The 19,236-nt window shown below is 38.3% G+C and overlaps 1 protein-coding gene across 1 annotated transcript in view; it reads right to left on the reverse strand.

The window, feature by feature from the left end:
• Nucleotides 1-12,953, reverse strand: part of FGF10 (fibroblast growth factor 10) — an 80,368-nt gene extending 67,415 nt beyond the window's left edge. Inside the window, exon 1 of the mRNA XM_022551670.2 lies at nt 11,952-12,953. Coding sequence (XP_022407378.1) covers nt 11,952-12,273 — 322 coding nt within the window. The 5' untranslated portion in view covers nt 12,274-12,953. The remainder of the gene's footprint in view (nt 1-11,951) is intronic.
• Between the last annotated feature and the right edge of the window lie 6,283 nt (nt 12,954-19,236).

Below are 19,236 nucleotides of genomic sequence, written 5' to 3' on the forward strand. Positions count from 1 at the left end.
TATTAAGGGCTGGCAGGCAAAGGTCAGTGCGATGCATACAGTGTTCACCCTCAACAAGCTTTCTGTGTATGAGGAAACTAGGTGGGTAAATTAATCAAGTGTGAGATTGTGTTAAAATACTAGATACTGAGTGTTGGGTTCTGTGGAGACAGTAGAGTGGTCAGTAAGGTTTCCTAGAGATGACATCTAACTGGGACCTGAAAGAAAGGGGACAAGGGGCAGGAACATCACTCCAGCCAGACCTAGGAGTGTGTGCAAAGGCTGCATGTGAAGGAACAAGGTATGTTTGGGAGCTAAAATCAACTCAGTATGTCTGTGATGGGGAGTATAGTAAGAAAGGAGATGGGGGTGAGGACTTTACATGACATGCAAAGAGATGAAGTCATTATTTTGAAGGTACTGGGAAGAAACTGAAGTATTTCATAGAGAACTGGCTTGTGTAGATTTGTGCCTTACACAAATCAGAATGGCTAAGACTAGGGTGATTCTGTAATGCGGTACTTTGAGAGTGAATGGGCTGCTACTGATAACATGCCAGAACAAGAGGCACATCTGAGACTACTGCTCCAGGCAAACCAGGATGGAAGGTCACCCTAGCCAAGGCTGTCCTAGGTTTGAATTCTGCCTCACTTATGGTAACTATATAACTTCAGTCTGGGCACCATAACTTTTAGACTCAGTCTTCTCATCTAAAGATAGTATGGGGGTAACAGTGACTCTTTTACCCATTTCACAGAATTTTTCTGCGATCCAACTGATGAAAACATTAGAATTCTTTATAAACTATAAAATAAAGTAAGGTGGTATATGATATCACTTTTCTGTTTAATTTTTTATTATCTTATGACTTAGGGGTCTTTTCAGAAAATGGGATAATTCAAAACAACACAGTAGTCACAGCATAAAACAGTAATAAGAGCTAACATTTTTGAGCTCTTAAAATGTGACAGGCCCTATATTGAGAAATTTACATTTATAGTCTCATTTGTAAATTTACAAACTCATCCTTCTAACAGTGATCAGGTAGGTGATATTATTATCCTCACTTAACAGTTGCACAGATCAAGTCCCTGGGAGTCCTTTGTCCAAGGCCACACAACTATGCAGTTTTAGAACCCAGATTCGACATCAAGAAGTTTGTCTGCAAAGCTCACGGTCTTAATAGTGGATGCAGTTGCATATATGCTGTCAGCAGCCTGCTCCCTTAAAAGACTTAAGTATACTCTTTCACAAGAAAAAGAGCTGTAATCGATTTTTTTCCCCTAATCACCTAAACGAAGTAAATCTGAGACAATTTAGAATGGCAATGACAAGAAAAAATATACAGGTGGAGCAAGTAATATTGATGCCTCAGTAGTTCCCTTTGGGAATCTGCTGTGAAGTTGTAAAACCCCTTCCCAGTGATATGTGTAAGTTAAGAACTTCTGCAGGAGGAGCTATTTTAAAATTTTAAGTAGTGATCATTTAGCAAATCAGGAATGCTAAAGATGAAGCCATTTGGTATAGATCACAGGAACTACTTTTTCATGTCCCTAGTATGAAAGTAGTTCTGGGTTTTTTTGTCAGGTCAAGCTACAGTTTTAATATTTTTAGGTTATGTCAATTATACTATAATTTATACCCTTTTCAAATATCTCTCTGCCTTCTCTTTTTTCTTTACTTCAAAAAGTAAAGCAAATATAAAATAGAGAAGGCCGATTTTAAATGCAAACTATATAAGTGTAATATTTTAGCAGAGAACTTAAGTCCTCAAATCTAAGTATATTTACATACTTCCCTCTCACATGATGGCACATTCTAGTGTATTTTGCTTTGTATTTCATAAGATACCCGCCAATTTGTAAATTCTGCTCCACCCCAGTGGCCTGCCTGTTGTTTCCTGAAAACTTCATGTAAGGTTCTGTGCCTTCTTTTAGAATATTCTTACTCCTTTCTTCTTATCTAATTCTATCTGGAGTCCCTTATCCTCAGTGTGATACTCCCCTTGTCATTCATCCCTCCCTCAGTTACAGGTTGCTGTTTACTTAAATTCCATCCTGCTTCTTTGGAATTTAGTATAAACTGCCTTATATTACCTTCCAGCCACCTGGGAAGATCTGTCTCTATCTCTAGATTGCAAACCCTTTGAGGGTATGGGCCAAAAAGTTCACAGTCATGGGATGAGAAACAAGTTTAACTATAGAATATCCTGAAAGCTGAGCATCTGTGATAATCCTGGTTCAAAACCATATCATAACTTGAAATATAAGATTTACTTTGAAATATTTAAAAATTGAGTCACTTTTATTTTTTCCTTTAATGCAGTAATCTGTCTTCTTCTAGTCTTCATGGTTACCTGTTTTGTCCTTATTTTGTCATTGTTGTTTTTCTTTCTTTTGTTCTTTTTTATTGTTCTGTCCTTGAACACATTTGTTACCCTCTATTCTTTATTTTTAGTTCTTCACTCTCTCCTCACCTTCAATTTTCAAATGTCTGCTACTAGTCTCTTAATGAACCTCTATGCTTCCCCCAAACTTCAGAACATTATGGATACTACAATTCCAAACCTTAAATTATTTCAGGTGTTCTAATATTTCTGTTTTAAAAAAATGCCAAGTGCATTCCTCATTCCTTCTTTTTTCTAATAGTTTTAGTTTCCACTTCATCAAGTAATCTGCTGGTTGCTTTCCTGATACTTTCCCTTGAAAAAAGAGAAGCATCACATTTACTTTTCCCTTATATAATACCCATTTGATGAGGGCACCGTTAAGCTACTACAAACACTAACTTCAACTTCTCCAAACTTCTCACCAAACCCCAGGCTCAGTGTGCCTTTTCTGTACTTCTTGGAGGAGGCACCAAACTCTCCCCATGCTGTTCCCTTCCTCCTACCTCCCATCTTCAGAAGGCTTCTCTAGCCTAGAATAGTTCCCAACTGTTTTCTGTTAGAGTACCCTACTTGTTTTCCATACAGTCACCCCAATTTTTCATCACATATCTCTTTATTTGTTTGTTTTTTTTGATATTGTCTGTAGAGTGAAGCTCTGAGAGAGCAAAACCAGCATCTTTGTTCAGCATGTATTTAAGTGTCAGACAGTATCTGACACAAAGCAGGCACTTAATATATTTCTGTTGAATGAATAAATGATCTCATTTATCTCTACCATGTAGAAAAGAGATAGGTATTGTTAATATCCTTGTTTTACTGATGACAACTTGCCCAAGTGATACACTATTGTCTGGCAGTTTGGAGCCTCAAATGCACCCACTTCTGTGTCTACAAAGCTTACTTTTGATCCAGGCCCATAATTGTAATCACTTTTAATCAAAGCCCACACTTTTAACCCCTCTACCCTTCTGCCTCTTTAGCAGGAACTCAGATTTAGCCTTCCTTACTCTGATACCGTGGCTGCGATTACTTCTGTGGGATTCCTTTTAGATCACAGGTTCTCATTTCAGTTAATTTAACATCCAGTTGAATGCCAGGGATTGGGTTATATTTCCCTCACACCTTTCTTGTCATGTCAGCCCTTTTGCAGCGCTACTCATTAGCTTGATCTCCTTCCTGAGAGTTCAAAACCCTTGTCTTCATCACTCCAGCAAAGCATCTCCTCCTCCTTTCACAGTCTATGTCTAAATGCTCTATGGCCTTTTCTGCTTTTCCTCTGGCTTCTAACATTCTAATTATATGTTCTTTACCATCTCTCTTGCTTCAGCTTTAAAGCATTTATGTAGTTTCATTCGCCAGCTTTTTATACCATAATCTGATTAATATCCCTAGCACTTTTTCTCTTTATCTTTGTGGAATCACATCCTTCTATAGAGACATTCCAAAAAATGCCCTAGAAATCTGGCTTACTACCTTGCTAATTACTGTTATTAATAACATTGTAAATATATCTCACTTCAGATCATAAATAATATAAAAATTAGCGTCATGTTTCCTCATGTTGCAGAATGTTAATTTTTTTTAATAATTCTATCAATAAATCAAAGCTATCACTATAGATAGATGGAAATCCATCTGTCTATATCTGTATCGATTTATCTATATAATTTGAATCAAACTGTAAAAAGAAGCTCAGCTTTTAATTATTATTACAGTAACAAACCAATCTAACATACGTAGTCAGATTCTGCATATAATAAAAATAAATCTAATTCAGCAATCAGTGTCAAAAGGTTCTTTCTTGAGAGAAGTATGTGAATACACATATGCTATGAATTTAAATTTTAACTCCTGTCAGTGTCTCAATGTTTTCTAATAAAGCTATGTGCATTTCTATATTTGGTCAGCCTGAAATACACATGCATGTACGTTTTACATTTTTCCCCTTTGATAACCAGTATTAAAATGAGAACATTCGTTTCATTTTAAAGAGCTACAGTTGGCAGGGGTGTACAGAGAAGCTTTATAATCTAAGTGAGGTTCTGGAAGTTGGAAATATTAAAGACCTCCAAATTAGTGTTCATCTTTTTGAAGTAAACGATGACTTCAAAAAGAAGCAAAATAATTATTTGATTTCCTAAATCATCTTCACTTTCTTTCTCTTATAGGAGCCCAGACAAATGCAAAAAGGTCAGAAAATTGACAAAGTAATTAGTAAGTGTTGCATATACTGAAACAACTTTTAGAAGAAAGGTGAAATGAATGTGTAGGGAGAGTTACTGGGAACAGAATATTTAACCTGAAGGGAAAATGCAGATTGATGGTTTAGTAACTAGACAATCAGTATCCATTCTCAGAAGATGCTTATTCGTGGTTTGCCCACTTCACGAAAGGCAAAGCTTTAAGAAATTGGCCTGAGTGCTGGGATAATGGGACTTCACTGGAGATTCAAAATGAGAAGAGGCACCTGGTGGAGTATGTTGAATTTGCATTGCTGAAGACTTTTTTGCATAGAATATAAACTACACGTTTTGGTTGTTGATGTGCCCAAGTGATACATCCAAAAACAGCTAGGCTACTGGTTCTAAATGTAACATGGGATGCTAAGGAATGATAATGGATGACTTTCTCTTGCTTAAGTGGTATGTAAGGGGTTTAGACATGAGGGAAAAGGAAAAAAAAAAAAAAAGAAAAGAAAAGGAGGAGAAAATAATGAAGTGGTGAAGGGGTGATAAAATATCAGGGATTCACAATGCCTCAGACGGCTGCTATTTCAGACGTATAACTGCCTCAAGATAGAACTATTAGAAAGCAGCTGACGGGTCTTGAATTGTAGATTCTATGAATATGTCAAGTTATCCTCAAACAGGGGCAGTGCCTCAGAAAAGGTTAAGGATGAACTAACACATATGTTTATCAGTAAAACATGTTAACGTAAGGTCCTTGAAAGAAAAGAATAATGATGATAGGAAATAATAATTATTATGGAAAAATGCCTGTTTAAAAGAATTCTTAATTTTGCAGTTAGGATTAATTAGAATTATTAAAGTTAATAATATTTTTAAAGTTCTTAATTTTGCTCTTTAGAATTAAGTTCCAGTTAACCCCCACTATTCATAATTAAGTTATCATTGTAGTGAAATTATTAGGTTATATTTAGTTGACAGTTACGTGAAGTTGGGGATATATTGACTTAATATTTTACCTCATCTGTTATGGTTAATTAAATGATTCATTAATATCTTAATGTCATTGCTCATTGTAGGAAGCATGCCAAACATTTGAAACTTCCTCATTAATGATAACACACATACTGACAGATTAGATATAGGTAAAGGTAGACAGGTTTAGGCTGAAGAATTATTAGGTGAAGTATAAAATGAGGCAATACTTTACTGCCAGCACCATGAATCTATCAAATGGTAATTGGATGCACGTGTTAGCAGCAGTAAAAAGTCACTGTCCAGTTGTCCACCTTACATGGGAATCTACTCTGAGTGTCACCTTTGATTTATTGTTCCAATTAGGACATAGCGTTCAAAGAAAGAATACAACTGACCTGATTTAAAAGCAAGGAAATCTTTAAGGTCATTATTTTGTGGGTGACCCAGCTCCCTTTTAGATATCTTGAAATTTTCTTTTTGTGCAAAATCTGTACTAAATAAATACTTGGTTTTAAACTAATTCTGTAAAACATTGACACATTTTATTCATTAATTCGGTACCAGAGTGTCACTGGTGGCTTCCCAAGGTGCAGGTATATTTTCTTACACTAATTTTAAAGGCACGTTTCTAGGTTATCACTTGTTATACCGACTGACCAGCACAGGTAGAGGTAACAGGCACTGAAAGAACAAGTCCCAATTATGAAAAGTAAATATTTTTAATCTGCAAAGCCAAGCAACAAACACCATTTGTCAAATGGCAAAGGTAAATGATCTTAAAACATTGCAATATATCAATACATGAAAAATTAAGATACTTCTGCATAAAAAGCTTGAGACAAAATGAGTTTCATTACTCTGCTAGATTGTAATAAAACTGTATTAAAATTAACATAAATCTTATGCCCAATTTTACTGGAAAATTAAAGGAGAACTTTAATTTCTGGGAGGGAAATGCTAATGTTTTACTTACACTAAGCAAACATCAACTATTAATGCTGACAAATGTTGGAACAGTAATACTAAAAACGTCATCTGAATTACTCTTCATTGCAAAGTTCACAGAATTAATGTTAAGATAGATTAAAATCACTTTGAACTAATACGCATGTATTATTCTTCCTTCTGAAGCATAATAAAGAAATATCATTTGTACTGCAATTTTGGATAAGTGTACAGACATTTAAGGCTTAGGAAAGATGGAGATATTCATAGGCAGCTCATAAATGTGAGGAACATTAGCTCCATTTCAAATGAGCCATCAACTTTTTTCCAACATTTTGGCTTGTGGAAAGTCAGACGTTTGGATAATAAATGGGGTTTGCCTCTGAACATTAAGGTAATTGTGTAGGAATTTAAAGTGCTCATTCAGGTTCTACCAGAAGTTCATTAAAAAATGAACTGGAGTAAGGCTTTTCGCTCTAAACTGGGTAGTAAAATTGTAGAGGAAAAATGCATGCAGTGGAGTTTCCTTCATTGTATAAGGCACAATTCTTCTTCTTTTAAGCTCTGTGCTTAAACATCATTTTGAAAACACCTGTTTTTAAAGAATGGTGCATGCCTTTCGGTAATAGATTACTAAAATACTCAAGACCTAGAGATTGGTGTCTCTGAATTCTCATACTCCAGTATTGGCATGTGATTTCTGCCAACTGTTTTCCTGAGTTTCTTGTAGTAGATGGTTATAAATCAGGTTTATAAAGAGGAAACTCTCTGTAATTGTGCATTTTTAATGGATTTATGATAAATCCATCAAAGTGGAGGGTCCATGTGGTAGGAATGCAGTAAAGGTAACAGGACAGTGTCATGTAAACATTAAATAGTGCCTTCCACCTTCATAAATCCTCGATCCTCATGATTAAATGCTGCCAGTTATAAATTATGCAACCAAACTCTAGAAACAACCACAACTTAAATAAGACACCAGTGGAAGCCATAAGTTGTATATAGGTTTTTCTTCCCAGAAAACTGTTGTATATTTATTAGGAGATAATATTCAAGTCCTTATTTTCCTCAAAAATTATTTTCTTATTTCACTTCCTAAAATAAGCTCTAGTCCTGATTAAAAAGTAATAATGTAAACCTTATTTACAAGACAATAATCAGTCATTTCTATGTGGTGAAATACCTTTTTGATTTGCAGAGTCATTTTAAAGCTTCAGGTCTCTAAGATTTGCTCCTTTTAGAGTCATACATCAGAAGTTTCTTCAGCAGCCCAATTTCACACTTGTACTTACAATCAAATTGTTTTATTACATGTGGGAACAATTAAACATTTGGCCCTCAGCTGTAAACAATTACTATATACAATGATATTCATGGATTTTTCTTAGTCATGTATTCCTAATGCCTTCTGTGAGATGGATGTATGTGTACATTGTGTGTCCATGAGCAGTTATATTCTCAAATGTAATATCAAAAGAGAGATTTCACCCAGAGAATGCACTAACATTGTCTGATAACATGCAGACACCTGCAATAATAACTTTAACATACTCTGTTCCACTGTCATTTTACTGCTCTTCCAATTTCCTTCTGATGAACAGTTGGTGTGCACAGCAAAAAGCAATTAAGGATCTGGATAATTTGGTTTTTAGAGTTTTGTGGTGTCTACTTCTGATATATCGACAGCAATGTTGTCAGTAGTAGCGAGGTAGAAGAAATAAGTAACGATAAAACCAAATCGACTTGGGCTTTAATCTGGCTCTGTCAATTTCTAGTTGAATGACCTTGGGTAATTTACTTTTTTTCAGGGTTAGTTTTCATATTTGAAAAATGTGGATAGTCCTATCTAAATCACAGAACTATTATGAGTGTTAAATGAGATATATATTTAAAGAAATAGGGCACATACTGCATACTCAGTGCACACTGATTTCTCTAATGTCTCACATACTCCTTTCCTGAAAAGACTCATAAGCACTGTGGCTTTCCATTTTGAGAGTATCTATCCTTGGCTCTCTCAAGTTTAGGGATACATTTTCTTTTCACTAGACTCCCCTTTTCTATAAGTGACCATCAGGGGAGTAGCCCACAGCTGTTTTACTCACATCCAGAAATAAGTCCACCGGTTCCAGTTGCACGGGTACCTAACAGCTGTATCCAGCCTTTCTAGTAGGCCAGAACTGGAGACGAGTGGTAATGTTTCAAGGGCAAAGCTCTAGATGTAAAGAATGATATAACAAACCTAAATGAGCCCGAGCATATCTAGTGACAGATACGCCACAGCTATTCTAAATTATTCAAGCTTTCTCAGACTTCTAGCAGGAGAAACATAATTCATCACTGCTCCCTTTATTCTACTCTCATATAATGGCAAAGGAGCAAACAAAAAATACCCCACCCCTAAAAATTTATAATAATCACTCAAGATGGAGAAGAGTTTCTCTAGCACATGTAATATTTTTAGAACCATCCAATTTCTGGGAACCAACTTTGGAGGTAGAAGTTAAAAATGATTTTTCAGTGCTCATGGGTGATTTCCTTACTTCTCTTTTGTTAGCATTTTGCTGGCAAAAAGCCAGTATAACAGTTGTTTAATTACCCAGGACCATCACAAACATGTAACCTCTTAGATAAGCTATTACTGTATTTTAGCAGCAGTAATACTAGGGTCAAAAGTAACAAAGAAAATTAAGCTTCAAATAAGCAAACCTTAAAAGAACAGCTTTGTGTATTGAGAATAATTAATAACTTGTTTAGGAAAATGTTACTGAAATGTGGTTTTTGGACAAGGAACTGACACTCTTCAGAGGTTAGATACCCTAATATTTAACAGGCTACCATTTGGTGGGCTGGCTGGCTGGTTACCCTGTAGGCATAGCAAAAGTTTGTTCTCATGTAATTATGCAAAATTTAGACAATATCTTAATGATACCATGTAGTTCAGCTGAATCAGTCCAGCTGGAAACTGTAGCAGTATTCTGATTACCCAGCCACATGTGAAATGAAAGCTGTTTCAACCTCTACTAATCACTTGCTATGTCTTGATACAGATGTTCTTGGAAAACCTAACTTATTTATGGTTTGACATTATTTAACATAGCAAGCTCCACCCCCTTTCATTTTCAACCATTGATTAGGATTGCATTACTATATGATATTATAATTTTAACAGGGACTATTAGTTATCATTTATCACATGGAAGACGTATTAGTATATTTTAAACAGGATGAAAATTTTCCACACTTGTTTTTACACGATAAAAATCATATACTTTTCTCTTTGCAGATAATTCTTACTGTAAAAAGATATTTTAATGTGTACACTGGAAACCATTTACTAAATGGTTAATCACACAATGATCATTATTTTAGAAAACAGTAATTTAAGTTGCATAAATAAACTACTATAGATTGCTCCTTACATCACATCATAAAGACACTTAAAATACAGCAATAGCAAAGTCAAGTTAGTGTAAAAAAATTTTTGCTCAAGGTTAACATTCTGAAATTTTATTATATTTCTTTGAGTTATTTCCATGAACTAAAAATACAAAGAATTTCAGTCCCTGTGAATTTTTTTTTTTTATCTCCCAGCTCACTCTTCAGTAAGTGTTTGGGCCACTTCCCCATCGTCCTACCTGGATGATATCACAACTCTTTTGTTTTAGAAGTGAATAAAAGTATTAAAATTTTAAATTAATAACCATAACATCTATACATCATATCTAATAAATTCAGGTAACAAATTACTTCGGAGCAAAAAAAAAATGACATTATTTCAGCCACTTCTTATGAATAAGAATGGAAAAAATATAGGTAATGGACTATAGGTACATCTCTGGTAGTAAACATCAAATGGAATACTTTAAAACACACAAATCTTTTTTATTACTTGTAAACATATTGTTAATTTTAGTAAATGGAAATAGCAGCTGAGGAGGAACAGAAGTTAATGTTGAAGGTACGTGAGTCCCCAAGTAAGAAAAATGTCTTATTTCTTGTAAATCTTTATTTTAAAAAGATAACGCTAAGTTCTTGTTAACTGTCTTTCCCATTAATGCCAGATACTTTCTGGGCTAAGGAATCATGAAGTATATGACTCATGTATTTAAGTTAGCTAGCAAATATATGCTTGGAATTCCCAAACAACTGACACAAAAAAATCCTTTGAAAAGGTGACTTGGAACCACCATTGAGATAATGCTAAATGGTCATTAAAGATGTTTAAATGTTATTGTCTACTGTCTTCAGTGTGCCATTACATAGCCTCAGGGATCCTTTCAAATTGCAATCAATAGAGGATGAATAAGTCTCACCACTTGAAAGTAAGCAGGAAAGGAAGCCAACAGAGTAATCTGGCTTTGCTGGACTGATTCAGGAAGAGACACAATGTTCACTCCTCCTCTTCTAGTTCTCCCTCCCCCTACCCAACCCACATCCCTGCAAGAAAGAAAGAAGAGAAAGAGCTAAAGAAGGAAAGAGGGAGGGAGAAAGGAAAAAGGCAAGAAATCCAAGCATGGGGCATAATTTGTACTGAGGTGAAAACCTCATCCTATGGGATAAACCAACACCATGGAAACAGACTTATGACTTTTACTTTGAAAATAAAAGAATGACAATGAAATTTGTGTGAGGTCTGTGTGACTCCAGTCCCAGATGTTTACAGTGCTGTAGTACTATGGCTCTGCAATATGAGAGGTTTGAGAAGAAACGAGTACAACAGGACACCACAAAGCAGCGCATATGCTATTGACAATGCAGACATGAGCATCATGTTACCAAGAGAGAAGGCAGGCAGAAGACAAATAGCAGCGGTGGTGCCTGAAAAGCTAACTTCATGGACTGCAATCACTCAAACCAACATGAGGGACCAAAAAAAAAAAAATCAAAACCAGAAAAATGCTTTTGCTCCTATCTAGAGGGGTGGTAGGGTAAAGGGATGGGGGTGGGAGAGAGTGAAATTGACTTTTCTTTCTTAAATAAAGTTCCCATAAAGTCCCTATAATTGACAGCGGATAATTATTTTCAGCTTGAGGAAACTGTTCTGAAACTCTTAATAAGATTGCCAGCCAAAAGAACAAAATGTGTTTACTTGAGCCATTTCCAGAAGGGAGGGAAAGGAGACCTTGGGGTGAGGTGGGGAAGGGCGATGGAGACAGAGAGGGGCATCTATGCACTGCAACAACTCTTGGACGCCCTGCGTGGTCCCGCGAGTGACAAGCCAGAGACGGGGCGGGCAGGGTGGCAAAGAGCCTGGGTGGGGGGTGGGAGGGAGCGCGCTACGGGGAGGGGGTTAGGCGGCGCAATGTATACACCGGGGGGGGGGTGATTTAGTGTGAAAGTATTCCACTTAATCATTTTACAGGAGTTGGGGACGTAAATATTTAGCTGGCCACATCTGGAACAGATTCCCCCCCCCCTCCGTGGGGTGGGGTGGATAATTGGAAGGAGGGGAGCGCGCATTTGTTACTTACTGTACGGGCAGTTCTCCTTCTTGGTACCGCTGACCTTCCCGTTCTCAATCTTGAGAAAGTACTTGGTGAAAGAGAAGAGCTTTCTCCAGCGGACATCTCCTTGGAGGTGATTGTAGCTCCGCACATGCCTCCCCGCACTGGAAGGAGAGGAGAAGGACGAGGAAGAAGAGGAGTTGGTGGCCTCTGGTGACACCATGCCCTGACCAAGGGCTTGGCAGGTGACAGGGACGGAAGACACTAAGAACAGCAACAAGAAGCAGCAGCAGCAGCCGGGCAGGTGGGGAAAGGCTGAGGCACAATGTGTCAGTATCCATTTCCACATTGTACTGAAACTCTCGGCACTGGAAATTGTCTCATCAGAAGGAACATACTGGAACGGTAAGACCTGGTGCGAGGCAAGGAGACAGCTGGAGGTGGCGGCCGCTGGTTAGCTCCCTCTGGGCTCGGATCTGGCCAGAAGTGAAAGCACCAACATCCATAACTCCTCGGAAGGGCCGGCTGCCTCTTCTCGCTCCTTTCTCGGATCCGCTGCCGCGCGCCCCTCGGTCTCCCGGTGAATGTGGACGTGGGTGGCCGCAGTAGCAGGAGCTGGTGGTGGCCGTCGTGGTGTGGGTAACCCTCGATCTTCGCTCCCCCGGGAGTTACTTTGTTCTCTTCTTCACTCCTTTCTTCACCATGTTAGATGCAGAAAAAGGTCTGAAAAACAGATGACAGCACGGTGAACAAAACCCAAAGGGGCTGGGGTGGGAGGCTGGGGGAGGTATCTGCGCCCTTCTGCGGTTGGCACCTTCTGGTCCCTCTCTGCACAGCCCCAGCTTGCTGGCCAGTTCTAAAAGTGAGTCCCTTTGAGTTGTCAGAACTGGAGTCAGCTGCCCGGTCGCCGTTGTTCTCTTCCCCCTCTTGCTTTCTCTTTTTGGTGGTGCCTGTTGATTTGAAGCCTCCAGAAAGTCACTTCTTGTTTGGAGGGGATGGCGGTTGGTGTTTTGTTTGGCCCTATTTCCCTCCCCCCACCGCCCCCCTTCCTTTGGAAAGCCCGCTTGTAAACAGGTTGAAGCCTGGAGTCTAAATGTCAGTGATTCTAAGCCAGAGGTGGGCTCTGCCTCTGCTGGCCAAACCTCATTTGCAGGGGTGGAGAAGCGGGGGGCGGGCGGGGGGAAAGGGGGTCAAACGGCGGTGGGACATCTGAAACCCTCGGCTGCTGGGAACTCCGAGGAGAGGGAGGGGAGGGGGCAGGGAGTGGGGAGGGCAGGGGAGCGAGGAGAAGGGAGCGCGATGCCTCTGCCTGGAGCTCGGGGGCTGCGGGTCCTTTCCTCGCCACCCGGGCCGCCGCAGCCTGCAGGCTCCGCCAGCGCCTCCAGCTTGGGCTAATTGCTGCGAAAGCGTCCTTGTGCTCGCAGCGCTGGTCACCGGAGCGAGCAGTATCCTCACGCTTTCCGAATTTTGCTGTCTTCCAGTCTGAACCAATCCCCTCTGGGGAGCCCCTTTCTCACTTGTTTTCCAGTATAGGATTTTTAATTTATTTTATCCTTTTGGCAGTGAAGTACTTGAGAGCCACCTGGAGCCTGGGGTTTGGCTGACTTTTTTTTCCCCCCTCGCTCGCAGAAGCAAGGGAGGGCTGAGGGAGAAAACAGAAGATGCTGAGGATAAACCCTCCAAGGCAGTAGATTATAAACTGGTGGGAGCGAGCAAAGAAAAGGAAGACATAATTAGCTTCCTTTCCTCCTCTTCTGCCAGCTTCCAAGGAGGTCTCTGCTTTAATGAATCACTGATTTCTCGCTTCCTTTGCTGAAGTAAAAAGTTCACACTTTGGCCCTCTCTGACTTTTAAGCTCAGGGAGATTTATCACCACCCCTAAAAGTCGCCTCTCTCGGCGCAAATGAAATCAGGGACCGAAATGACCGATTTCTGATAGCTAACAAGGGTCGTTTACAGAATAACGCGTGCACTTCAAAGCGAACTCACTTTATTGAGATTGCGAAGATTTAACCATACGATTTTGCCGAATATTCTGCTGTTTCCTAGGCAATTTCCTTTGCCATCAAGAGGTATTTTCTTTCTTCTGTCTTCAAATTTTAATGTTTAAAGGGCTCTATTTTATAAAATAACTGTACCACCCGTCTCCCTCTCTTTTTCACATTCACCACCCTGAAACTCCTTCATTGCTAATAAACTTGCTCATGTCTCAGGTACAGACAGAATCAAGTCCCTGGCTAGGCAGCCTTTGCCAAGGATTAAGAGGCACAAAGAAGGAGATACTGTGATAATCCGTTCCAATCTGAGTAAGAATTCCTAGAGAGTCTCTTTAAGAATTACTCTAAACTAGGGACAGCCTGACTGGAAGAAGTGACTGAAGATGTATTGGTATAAAGTATTTATGTTCTGTAAGGCAGTTGGACCTGTGTGTTATGTTGAAGCATGTGAAATTGCCAATATTTTATGGGTTTTGACCTTCAGAAGTGGCAGTTTCATATGGTTCAACCTAATTTTTAGGCAGCTATCCTAAGAGGGTGAATCACTTCAAGGTGAACTTGGGAGTTTGACCTCTGCAACTGTAATTCGGAGGGAACTAATCAGGCGAGCTTGTGTATATACTACAAACCAGAGTCCCTGCAATGTGCATTTGGCCTCAGTCTTCATTGAACAGGAGAAAAGACAAAGAAATTTAAAAATCTACCTTTGGAAATGGGCTTTAGGAATATTGCCTAATTATGTTGTTTGGTGACTTGAAAAATGACTTTACACCGTGCTCTTATAGTTTCCTGTGCATTCAGAGCCTTTGAAACAGAACACTTTAATACTAGAATTAGGATTTTAACTGCATTATTTATAAACCATTGCAATGCTTATTCAGAAGACTTTGACAATGTGGTAAACACAGTAGATTTTTATATTCAATGTAATTAGCTCTGATCTCTGTAGCTATTAATTGGAGAGTTAAGCAAATAAAGAGCATATGTCAAACAAGTCTGGTTCTTTCATTAAAGCATGGATATTTAAAAATAAACTCACAGTGCTAATTTCAATTTTCTAGTTCATTGTTTTATACCTGAGCTGAAAAATGCCTAAAAAAGAGTGTAGTGTTTCTAAGGAAATAGTTTCAGCCCAGTTGTTCAGCAGAATCCAAATGTTTGAATTGACAAGTAATTAAACCTACATATTTTTTTGAAAATAAAAGTATGTTTGATGAAACCGTACAATAAAAATCCTGCCATGAAAATTTACAAAACACATGAAGTTATTATTTTGAGGTTTCTCTGCACTGGGCACCAACAGTATTGGTGCCAGCTTGAGATCCTTTCAATTCTTTTAACTCACAATAGACAACCCCCCACCCCAAACCTCGAAAGTAGTCTCTCTGTCTCTCTCTGTCTCTGTCTCTCTCTCTCACACATACACACTCTCTTGTCTCTCTTTCACACACACACACATCTACCAACTTTCTTCTCTAGTAGAAGAAGCTGTTCAGACATTTAAGTTAGAGGTTTTGTGTTTTTATTCTGTCCTAAATGGGAAAAATACATCTTTAAAACTTCCATATTAAAATCTGCTTGCAGCAGGTGCAGTGTTTAAAAGTTCTAGAGCCCTTTCGCCTCTCTTCTGTACAGCGTGATGACAGGAAGGGCATTTACAAAACAGCCCAAAGGAAAAGCTGACATAGCTTTTTAGATTATATCTCATTCTTCTTTCTCTTTTCTGTACAGCCTTTCTTTTATAGCACAGTTGAATCCCTAAATACTCCACTGCTTTGCATTGTTAGGTCACCTCTTAGGTTAGCCCGAGAAAGCCTGAGAAAAGTTCCACAGGAAAGATGCACTATTTAACGGAATTCAATCTCTCCCAATAGATTTGAATCACTAACATAAATGTATGAATGTAGATTATATCTCTGTAATGAGGCCTGAATCATTCTCAGTTACTTCAAAGGACTGAAATTCTACCTTTCTTTTTTAGCAGCAATAATCAGGTCTTAATGGATTCCTTTATTAATTGTTCCTCTGCAACGATTGAAAAGGACAGTACAAGCTTCAGATTAGAATGGTACCTACTAATTCTAAAAGGCAGTTTTTCTCTTCTTTCCAGCCTCTGGAAGGCATGCTTTATTTCTATGCCCTAAACATATCCAGTAATGTTAGGCTAAATCTTTACTGGGGGAAATAGATGTGGCCTTTTGTTAAACACAATGTCTTGAGAAATTATTGAGGCTTTTAAAAGCAAGACTATGGCAGCAGCCATTGAAGAATCCTAAAACGTGGTTATTTGACCTCAGAGAAGCAGTTTGTGTATTTGCTTCCAGATCCTTCAGTAGCTATTCTGTTGAAGCAGTTGGATTCTTTATGTTGCCTGGCACTATCTGTGGTTCACTTACAAGATGTGTGTTCTATTATGTGCGATGTTATTGGCAGTGTCAGTAAGCTGCTTTAAATAATACTAAGTCAGGTCAAAAGTCAGCCAGGCTGTTCTACAAAGTAGACATGTGCAGGCCTCATTTTTGAAGTGTGCAGTGCAGCCTTTATGAGTATGTACTCCAGCTCGTTTTTTCTTTGGGATACGGAAGATGCCAGTTTTAAGGCTTTGTTGGGGCTTGTGATCTTACCAGGATGCAACTAGAGATGATGCTAATAGTCATAATATCTGGGGGAAAATAAAATAGTGATATCTTACTGGTTTTTAACTAGGGGTTTCAAATGAAAGGAAAAGAGGTCTTACCTCATGGAGAGTAGTGTAATACTGCAGAGCCAATGGGACTCTTAGCAATAATTGAATCTAACTCATTCATTTCATAGGTGAATGAACAACTGATGCCCAAGTCACTCAGTGGTAGAACAGAGTTTGGAACTCAGGTACTGGGTTATGGGCTATTGTCCTAATTTTTTGGTAGCACCTGTCTTGTCTATTTTCTCTTTTCCCCTCTCTGCTCCTCTTCTCCTTATCATTGACCGCTCATCACTCTAATGTCTGAGATGCCAGCGGGGAAATGATAAAAAGGGTTAGGAGGCTTTACTTATGGAAAACCAATATTTCTTTGTTACAGTAGATTAGCCAGAGAAAAGTAATAAAATAATTTAGTGTTGAATTATTAAGTACCAGTTGACTAGCCAAATAAATATTGAGATTTATTTGGCAAAGGGGGCTATTTTATCAAATCCTGTGAAATGAACACAATTGGAAAGCAATGTATATACATATTTCCAGAATATTCAAGGATTTTTAAAAATATATAATCTAATTTATAAGTTATCCTCCAGAAAATTTATGGCAACTTCTAGAAAAGTAGATTTATAATTTGATTCTGTTTTCTGTATTCTACTATTAAGTTTCCATAAAGCAGTATGATATTTCAGAGCATAGGTATTGGATTAAACAATGTTTTACAAAGTTTGAAACTAATGTAAATTTCCTATTCCCTAGCTCTCAGACAGATTTAATGATCTCTTATTGAGAAGGAGAAATGGCTAAGATGGTGAAAAGGAATTTTTGAAGGAAAAAATATTCTATATAAGGATGTTTAAATCATATAATAAATCACCAAAAATTCCTGGAAACTGAACTCTGCATCTTGGCACCAAACACAACAAACATATTTCCACAAAGCTGCTGTTTGTCTCCTTCCAGCTGATGGTAAACAGAACCTTCCCTTGACAAAGCTGTGAAGTCTCTGAAGAGTTCTGTTTGTTTTCTGTGTTCTCAGCTGTCCCTTTGTCGAAATGTGCCTCCTTTCGCTTCAAGCTCTCTAGGTTTCTTAGTCCTGTATCCTAGATCAAAATTTTAAACATTTTGATCTCAGTCATTTATGTTTGTGAATTAATTGGCAGGTCGTAGTGTTTTCTTTAAAGTTGCAATGCTTTATAACAACAGACATTTGTAGTATCTTCATTTCTCCATCCATTCACTAATTGGTTTTTATTCAACTAATGTTTATTGATACCTATTGTGTGCTAGCTGGACATTGTACATTTTGCAGGATTTTACAATAAATGAGAGCAATTTACCTTTCAAAGAGCATGAATGAATGAATGAATGAACAAATGAATCATTTTAGGCACTTTATTATTGATGGACAAAACAGGGTTATCTTAGGACTCAGACAGCAAATGGAGAGATTGAGAAGAGAAAGAAGAGCCCCTGAAATTTCTTTCTGGTTGTTCTACTCCTTACAGGAAGAGCTGAAGGAAACCCTGAACTCTATTCTCAGCTTCATGAAGGAGCAAGACTCGATCTTTGACGGCTTTATGGCCCTGGCACAACCCCTACAGTTTCTCCTGCACTCTGGGGATTTGGGCTACGTCCTTTCTGCTAACTGAACCTGACTCGGTTTCTTTTCCTTCTGTTCTCAGACTCCTGGATGCACATTTTGTGTTTTCTAGCTCATTATGTTAATTATTTCCCGCTAAGAGTTCCCTAATCTATCTGCTGCCGTGTGCTTCCCATTAAAACATACACATCATCAAATATAATTTGACCTAACATCCGTTCTCCCTATTTGACAAATTTTTCTCTGATAAATAGACTTTGACAAAGATTTATTATCAATGAATTAGTATTCATAGAATATTACAAATTAGTATTAACAGAAATATTATTGTTTTGGAGGAATGCAATACGCACGGTGCTGGTTTTTCTTGGGTTGGTCCCCAGACCGATTTTCTGCCCTTTTCTGCTCAGCTCTGTTCTGACATCTGTGCATCACCAGTGTCCCTTGGATGGATGGATGACTTGCAGTTGGTTTTGGCAGTGGGAGAATGGGATCTTCAGAAGATTAGAGAACTTCTGGGTATTTCTTCCTCTCCTCCTCTTTGTTTCAGTATCACTTTTCTAGGAGTGGCTGTGTCCCTCCAGATCCTCTCCTCCAGGGCTCCAGCTACCACTGGAGTTCCTACAATATTTCCTCCCCTCAGCCCTGAAGTGCAAGGAGTGGTAACAGTTCCTCTCTATTGCTAATCTGTGTCATCCTTTGCTCTTTCCTTTCACATACATACACCTCTACAACTAGTAATTTTGTTCAAGTCTCTTCACATGAAGCAATGAGGGTAAATTTTGTGTCCTAGTCAGGACACCAACTACGGTATATATATTCTGATAACCAGCGTATAATAAAATACATTTTGTATATATGCAAAACTCCACAGGGGAGTGTAATTTAATACAAAGTACCTTGGGGAGCATCTAGTGCTTGCTTGACGTGCTATATTCCTTGAGCTGTACGAAAGATAGCGACACATGTCATTTGCCCTCAAGAAGTGTAGAATCTAGTATTAAGTTTTGATTGATTATCGTGGAAGTTTTT

Source organism: Delphinapterus leucas, chromosome 3 (assembly GCF_059928025.1).
Source record: "Delphinapterus leucas isolate spDelLeu-1000000601 "Yukka" chromosome 3, BTC_Dleu_Yukka2, whole genome shotgun sequence".
In the NCBI taxonomy this organism is placed as follows: domain Eukaryota; kingdom Metazoa; phylum Chordata; class Mammalia; order Artiodactyla; family Monodontidae; genus Delphinapterus; species Delphinapterus leucas.